General features: G+C 44.7%; 1 protein-coding gene across 1 annotated transcript in view; it reads right to left on the bottom strand.

Moving 5' to 3' along the window:
* DEPDC5 (DEP domain containing 5) overlaps positions 1–8492 on the bottom strand; it is a 119065-nt gene that overhangs the window by 39047 nt on the left and 71526 nt on the right. The window contains 4 exon segments of the mRNA XM_008566416.1: positions 4077–4210; positions 6088–6307; positions 7053–7220; positions 7610–7727. Of these exon segments, the coding sequence (XP_008564638.1) occupies positions 4077–4210; positions 6088–6307; positions 7053–7220; positions 7610–7727 (640 nt within the window).

An 8492-nucleotide genomic window follows, 5' to 3' on the forward strand; every position in this document is an offset into this window, starting at 1 on the left:
TCGGATCCCACATACAGACCGGTTCCCGCTCACTGGCTGAGCGAGGGGCGGGAGCAACACCGATGGTTGCGATCCCGTTGCCGGTCCCGGTCCGGTACGGGCGCGACACTGAGGGTTGCGATCCGTTGCCAGACATGAAAAAAGACAAAAAATAAATAAATAAATAAATAAATATATATATATATATATAAAAAACCACAATTCTATTACCACACTTAAATTTTAAAAAAATTTTCTAATATCAAATAGCTCCCCAATTGTCTCAAAAAAATTTTTTTCCAGTTTGTTCAAAATAAGATTAAGTTAAGGTCCCTACATTGCAATGCATGGTATCTCTTAAATCTCATTCAAGGTATAACCTCTCTTCATCTCTCTTTATCCTAACAATTTATTTGTTGAAGAAAGTAGCTCATTTGTCCCATACATTTACACAGTCTGGTTGTGCTGATTACATTCCTTTATTGTTTGTGTTCCTCTGTGCCCTGCACTTCCTGAGAACTAGAAGTTATGTCTAGAGGTTTAAGCAGATGTTGGTCCAATTCTGGGCAAAAAAATCTTCCTAAGTGGTGCTGTGTATGTCTATCTGGAAGCCCATAATGTCTGGCTGCCTCTCTCTGGTGATGTTAGCTGCCAGTAATGGTCTTCGCTAGATTGTTAATTCACCAGAGACTACACACAGTGATATACTATCATTCCCTCTGTATTCATTAGCTGGAATATTTTTTTAAAAAACTTCCCATCACCAATTACTTGGTTACTCTGAGGTATAATTCACACAGAAGAAACAGAATAAATGCTTGATTCTTTCCCTCATCCACTGACACCATACTGTCTCTCTCTCTCTACATTGCAGCATGTTTTCCTCTGAGCCTCATCCACAAATGTAGACTGTGACATTCTCTTGCACTTCCTGACTGGGACAACAGTGACAGGCCATGACTGGGACAACAGTAGCAGGAAGACTTGGTTACCCCCCAGACCCCCCTCAGATGAGTCATGTGATACACACGACAATCTACATTTACTGAGTTGTCTACTACATACTGACCTGTGGACTAGGAATCAGGGATTCAGAGTTGAATAATACCCTGTCCTTGCCTTTAGAGGCTCCTCGACTAATGGCTCAGGCGGAGGGGACTGCCACAAAATGACCAGTTATAATGCATACGTGCATACATGAGAACATACAAGAGGGCACACTGCACTCTGCCTGGAGGGGGTCGCCAGCCAGCCCTCCACAGAAGCAGTGACACATGTGCTGCGTAGGCCTTGAATGGTGGCCAGGTGGAAGACACAGCCTACACAGAAGCAGGAAGGGTAAAAGCACACAGATGCCCTTCATGTGACTGTAGGTGGATGGTCCACTATGTCACACTGCTGGCATGCTTTCACCATGGAGCCCTGAGCAACAAGCACATAACAGAACCACCTTGGGTAGGACACGAACATCCAATATGTTTGGGGTATCTCCCTCTCTCTCTTCCCTGACTCAGCTGCCACTGGGTCATCCGATAACAAGGGCAGAGAAGCCCACTGGCTGGCACCTACTGCATAGATTAGTCCTACCACTGTTAATTAGCACAAAGCTGAGATTCCAGGGGCTTCAGTCTTGCACAAGAGCCTGACTAAATGTATATGCCTACAGATAAAGACTGGAAGGAAACTGGAATAAACACAGTTATGGTAAGATGGGACTATAGGTAAAATTTTAAAAACTCTTTTTCATGTTGCTATAACACTTTTTCATAATAAACAAAACTGAATTTGCTTGGTACAGCAAAAGAAAAAGAAAAGCACACAAATAGAAAATGTTGTGCAAGCAAGCATTATATAAAGGTCTGGCTCCTTCTATTCTACCTCCAGCACTGAGAAATTGTAGCACATCACCCAGGAGCAGTCATCTGGGGCAAGGAGTAAGTATCTTTGTGCTATCTCCTGACATGGGATGAGCTGAGAGTCTCACCTCTCACACTGGGGACACTACCACCCCAAGACATCCTTCTTCTTCCAGTCTGAGCAGAAAGAGGCTCTTTGGTGTGTACTAAACGGTGACTCACTGACAAATTAAAATAAGATCTCTTCACTCCACAGTTTCACATCCCTCCCAGCAACATATGTTCCTTGTTCTCTTTTCTAGTGAGAAAGGTCTATGATTAGTTACAGGGACAACCTGCCAGGAAGAGTCCTGGGGTCTTTCCTTGGTCTGATAGAGATATTTTCAGAAGAGGAACCAGTGCCCTCAGTAACGAGCCCAATCTGCCCAGCTTTCCTTCTCTCATTGCGCCCCCCCCCCATCCGGCCTCTGTTGCCTCTTGCCTGGACTAGTGGGAACCTCCCGATGGGTCTCTGCCTCCTGGTGTCCACCCACCAAGCCTTCCTACACGAGCTCACATATGGGCTCATCTCTGGAAAAAACACTTCTGCCAGAGATACCAACTAGATATTTCATGATATTACAGAATTGTTGTAATTTTTTAGGCAAATTATAATATTATGGTTTTGATTTTTTGAAAAGGAGTACTTACCTATCAGAGAAACATTCTGAAATATTACAGATGAAGGAATAAGATATCTGGGATTTGATAAAAAATAACAAGAAAGGTGAACACGAGTGGGATACAAATGAAACAAGATCAGCCATAAGTTGATAATCTTTAAAGCTGGGTGATGGGCAAACAGGCATTTATTATACTAGTCTGACTACTTTTTCTCATCTGTTTGAAATTTTCCATAAAAAAAGAAAACTTTCAAAGGACTCCTCTTGCTATGAGAATGTGGAAGGATGGCCTAGTATCCAACTTCACACACTGTTTCTCCAATTGCATCTCCTGATCCCTGTACAAGCCAGTCACCAAAAAAAAAAACAAAACACAAAAACAACTGCATCTCCCACCACACCGCACCTCATGCTCACTCACTCGCTCAATGTTGCTTTCTGAAAACCTAATGTGGGCAGGGCATGACATGAACCTTCACACCAGACAGACAAGGTCTAGTCTCTCCTAACACACCTGCTCCACATCTGCATGGGCAGGCTCTTAGCCCTTCAGCCCCCATCATTCAATAATACCCATTGTACACCTGCAATGTGTCCAGCATGACACACAGCCTCTGCCCTCTGAGGACACAGTCAAGTCGGAAGGAAGGCAAGTAAACCTACAATTGCAGCCCTGAGGACGCTGGTCAGTGCTCTCACAGATGTAGGCCCAGGGTGCTGGTAAGCACAGAGGAGACCCTGATCTAGCTGGCAGGACGAGAGGGGCTGGAAAGGCTGCCGAAGGCAGGTCCTACCTGCTCACAGCAATGTTTTCTCTTTTCCTCAAGCCCCATTTCTTCTGTGTAAATGCTTCGCTTTCTACAAGGCCAACTTAAATCCCACCTCCTGTAATGATATCCCCACCCTCCCAAGCAAGGTGTGGTCCCACCAGTATCCTTTCAACTGTAGCACTTAATGTTTATAAAAGGGCCACACACCCAAATGCCTAGATAAGGTAGCCTGGTAGCATGACTAAGGATGCAAGACAGATCCAAGACCAGAGAGTGAACCAGAGACACGTGCCCCTTCTAAAGTGCCAGCCCACCATGGCTGGCTTTGAATGTGGATCCAGTGTTAATTGATCCTCTTCTATTTAAAGCAACGCTGGATTTTATATAATATCTATAACACAATTTTACATTATATTATCTCTACCATATTGTTTTATACACTATAAAATATAATTGTACATCATGTTACATGTATATTATACATTTTTTTCATATAAAATCCAGACCTTATATAAAATTTCCAAATTAAAAAAATCCGGCTCAACATTTTAAAAACATTTTGTGGGCCAAACCAAACGTGCCTATAGTTCAAATTAAGCTCCAGACTACAAGTTTATAACTTCTGGCCTATTTCATGTCATTCAACATTTACCAGGTATTAGCCTAGCTTTCTTTTCATATAAATGTCTTCTTAATTACAAGATCCTTGCCGATGGAAATCATATTTCACCCCCCTCACAGAAGTGAGACACTGAAAACCCTCAGGGCCTGTGGGGTGGGGACAAGCCACTCACCAACCAGGCACTTACTTCTGACTGGCCTCCATCTCCAACAGGGCAGACAGAGCTGAGGTTCCCTTCTTCCCAACTGGGGGGCCAGTTGACTCAAGGGAGTGCGTGGAAATGGGCCCAGTCATCTGCAGGCCTTTCATGGTGGTCCCTTTCTAAAGCAGAGAAAAGGAGACAAGGCCATCAGCACAAGTGGGCTCTCTCAGTGGATGCCACTCATGCCCCAGCACATGCCACTGCATCTTCAGGCCCTGGGAGTCCAATTAACAGAGTCAAGGAACATGGGTTCTTGGTATTCAATAAATGACAGAACTGCTTTTCACTCCAATCGAAGGTCCCAGATGCCTACAGGACTAAAAACAAACTGCTTCTTTGTTTTTGCATCATCTCATTTTACTCACACCACAGCTCTACAAAGTAAATAATGTTATCCCTGTTTCACAGAAGAAGAAACCGAGGCTCAGAGAGGTTAAGCAACTTACCCCAAATCCCACTGAAGCTGGAATTCAAACTCCAGTTGGAATTACCTCACTTCAAAGCCAAAGTTATTTCCATTATATAAGCTCTCCTGGAAGTGTTTCTAATCATAAGTGGTGCTGCATACCAAAGGCAGCTGGTGTGGGAGAAAGAATACTGAACTTGAGGTTAAAAACAAAAAAATAAAAACATGGCCCATGATGGAACACTACCCAGTGATTAAAAAGAATGAACTACTGGGCCAGCCCGGTGGCGCACTGCTATAGTGTGCCGCTTGGGAAGCGCGGTGGCACTCCCGCCGAGGGTTCGGATCCCACATACAGACCGGCCGCTCACTGGCTGAGCGAGGGGCGGGAGCAACACCGAGGGTTGCGATCCCGTGGCCGGTCCCGGTCCGGTACGGGCGCGACACTGAGGGTTGCGATCCGTTGCCGGTCACGAAAAAAGACAAAAAGGAAAAAAAAAAAAGAATGAACTACTGGGCCAGCCCGGTGGCGCACTGCTATAGTGTGCCGCTTGGGAAGCGCGGTGGCACTCCCGCCGAGGGTTCGGATCCCACATACAGACCGGCCGCTCACTGGCTGAGCGAGGGGCGGGAGCAACACCGAGGGTTGCGATCCCGTGGCCGGTCCCGGTCCGGTACGGGCGCGACACTGAGGGTTGCGATCCGTTGCCGGTCACGAAAAAAGACAAAAAGGAAAAAAAAAAAAGAATGAACTACTGATACAAACAACTTGGATGAATCCCAAGGCATTATGCTAACTGAAAGAAGGCAGCCTCAAAAGGTTACATACTGTATGATTCCATTTTTGTGACATTTGAGAAAGACACAAGCATAGTGACAGTGAACAGACCAGCGGTTGCTCAGGGTTAGAGGTGGGGGAGAATATGACTACAAAGAGTGACATCAGGGAGTTTTTTTTTGAAGTGATGGAACTATTCTGTATTTTGATTGACATGGTGGTTACATGAATCTATACATTTGTTAAAATTCATAGACCTGCACACACACACGTCAATTATACTACATGTTAATTTAAAAAACAAAACAAAACCAAGCTAAATCCTATATCCAACCCTTTTAGCTAGGTAGCCTCAGACAAATCCCATAACCCCCATGAGCCTCAGCCTCCCCACTAGGCATTGTGTGATTGAAACGAAGGCCCAAGGGAGCTAGAAACTCCAAAAGCGCTGTAAGAGCCAGGAAAGACTGCTGCTGTCAGCCTCCTGAGAGCTTCTACTCAGCGATTCAGCACCACATCTAAAAGCAGCTGCGCTGGACACTGGGTCCCACTTGGGCAGCACATATAGGTGCTGTGTCCTCAGGTAGAGAGGGATGATGGCTCCAAGCCATGGAACACCACCCAGTCGCTGTCTGCACCCTATCCCTCCCTCCTTCACCCTGCACTGGAAGAGAACACACTGTTTTGGATTTAAGATAAACGGTGGGCAATTGTGGAGTAAATAAACTGGCCAATGAGAAGCCCCTGAGAAAAGAGGCAGATCCTGCATCCCAGACCAGACGCAGTCCCCAGGGAGCACAAGGAACCCTCACCCGCATCATGCGATCTGAGCGATGCCGCCTGCGGATCCGGTTCAGCCCCTCCACAAAGCGGATAAAGCCATCTAGGAGCTGCCACTCATCCTCATCTGCACGGGGCCTGTCCCCATAGATGTCGCAGTGGGGTTCCCCCTCTGTGATGCGCTTGGTGGCTGTGACACAGGCTGGCAGCAGCAGGAAGCGGGTCCTCCAGAACTTCAGGGACTCAATTAAGCTATGGAAGGCCAAGAAAAACCCAGGGTGGTGGTGAGAAGAAAGTAGATAATAAAAGCACTCCCAATGAACTCTCTCTGGAATTGGTGTGTGATGGTCCAACACCCCATGAATATGTGTTCATCTGATGCTACAGCTCATGGCTTCATTTAAAACCCAAGCTCTTAAGGAAGACCACAAGGGTGCATTTGCTTTAACCCCAGAGATGTCAGAACGCTTCTGTGCACCCAGGCCCAGTGACGTTGTGGCTTTGCATCACAATCATAAACGATACATAAAAGTCAAACATTTAAAACAATGGTTGTAGACACCCTCTGCAAAAAAGAAATTTAAAAACTTTTTTTTAAATAGAAAAAAAAATTTTTAAATGAGTCATAAAGTTACCAGCCAAGTAGTCAAGAAAATGTTAAGAACATGATCTGCACTGACACATGCATCAAAGGGCTCATCATCACTGAGTTTTGTTTTGTATTTTCAATTGTGGTAAAATATACATAACATAAAATTTACCACTTTAGCCAATTTTAAGTGAACAATTCAGTGGCGTTTGGAACATTCACATTGTTGTCCAACCATTACCACTATCCATCTCATCACTGAGTTTTTAACCCAACACAGATGTGCTTTTTGTTCTGCCATGTTTTCTACAACAGACATCATTTTGTCATTAGAAAAAAGGACAGAAGTGTTAAAATATGCATATGCCCAAGGCAACAAGGATGGAAAGCCAAAGCCTGCTCTCTGACCTGAAGTCCTCGGAGCCGGCAGAACAGATATACTGATCTAAGTAGTTCCACTTGTACTCCTCCAGCCGCTCGTGGGAGAATTCCACCCAACAGGAGACGAACTCCGAGTCTGAGTGGGAAGGGCAGAGGCTGTAGGTGTAGTGGATCTGGGCAGATTCATAAGGGTACCTGAAAAATAAAGGGTAGGCCCAGAAGTTCAAAAGATAATTCCCCCCAATTCTTTTCTGCCTTTTCTGTCTCAATACACATAGCACTGTCCTTGGCATTCAACCCTCAACTGTAGTAACCAACTCATTCCAGGGGACTATGATTGAAACTTCTCAGATCTTCCTAAACTTTTTCATTCTTCTCTCTTCATATTCTTTATTTTTTATTGACTTGTTATGAATCGTGCTAAATGTTATAAGCTGAATCAAATCCCTTTTTTGAAGCAGGTAAGCTATAACCCTAGAAAACAAAACAAAAACTCCAAAAGAAAACCAACCACTCAACTTCCACAGTTTGAATTATGTACTATACACCTAATTTCTGAAAACCTTAAATATCCAAGGACTTACTTGGGAATGTATCGTGTCACTGTGATCATTTTATCTTTCAGCGTCACTTTGTGGAAAGTTCTGCCCATACTTAGCCAATACTGGTCCTCCTCCTCGGGGCGGTTTCGGGACACCAGGCCTAATAAAGAAAAAATAATAATTTCCTCCATCTGGTTGAGGATCATTACTACAACAGGCAACTGCTTCTCACCCATACAGATTCAGAAAGAGCAACAGAAGAGGCAACACTTTCTTGTGAGGGGCAGTTCACGGAATACAGTTATTCTTGGTTTAAAAAAAACAAAAAGCCCTGAAGTTGGCAGATTTTTCTGTTACTGAACCAACCAGCAGCAGATTAGCACCTGAGGGTGCTGACAGCACCAAGATGACACACTCAAGGCTGAGCGGCCTGAAGCCCCATCCTCTGAGGAGGAAAGTTAATAGGCTAAGAGACATGACTCTGGAACTACAATGGAACTCCACTGCACCCAAGCACAACCTGCTCATCCTGCCATTTGAGGTTCTCACCCCAGGGTGGCAGCCCACCTAGTTTTCTGGCCTTTGATGCCACTACTCTCATACTGCCACACCAAGTTTCAGTCCTACAGGACCATTTATTTATTTGCTGAAATTTCCGTCCTCCAAACATTTGCTCATGTTGCTTCTCCTGCCTTCTCTCCCTGGGCCACCATCGAAATCCTATGGATCATTTAAAGTGACCATCAGATGCCACTTCCTCCAGAAAGCTGTTAGACCCCATTGGCAATCTGAATTCTACCATGTACGTGGCTCTTTACGTGGGCGTCTTTCACACCTTTATAAACTAAAAGTTTCCAGAAGCCAGGGCCCAAATATTGTTCATCCTTACATTTTTTTTTTTTTTTTTTTTTTTTTTTTTTCCTTT

This window comes from Galeopterus variegatus, unplaced genomic scaffold, assembly GCF_000696425.1.
Source record: "Galeopterus variegatus unplaced genomic scaffold, G_variegatus-3.0.2 Scaffold241, whole genome shotgun sequence".
Classification (NCBI taxonomy): domain Eukaryota; kingdom Metazoa; phylum Chordata; class Mammalia; order Dermoptera; family Cynocephalidae; genus Galeopterus; species Galeopterus variegatus.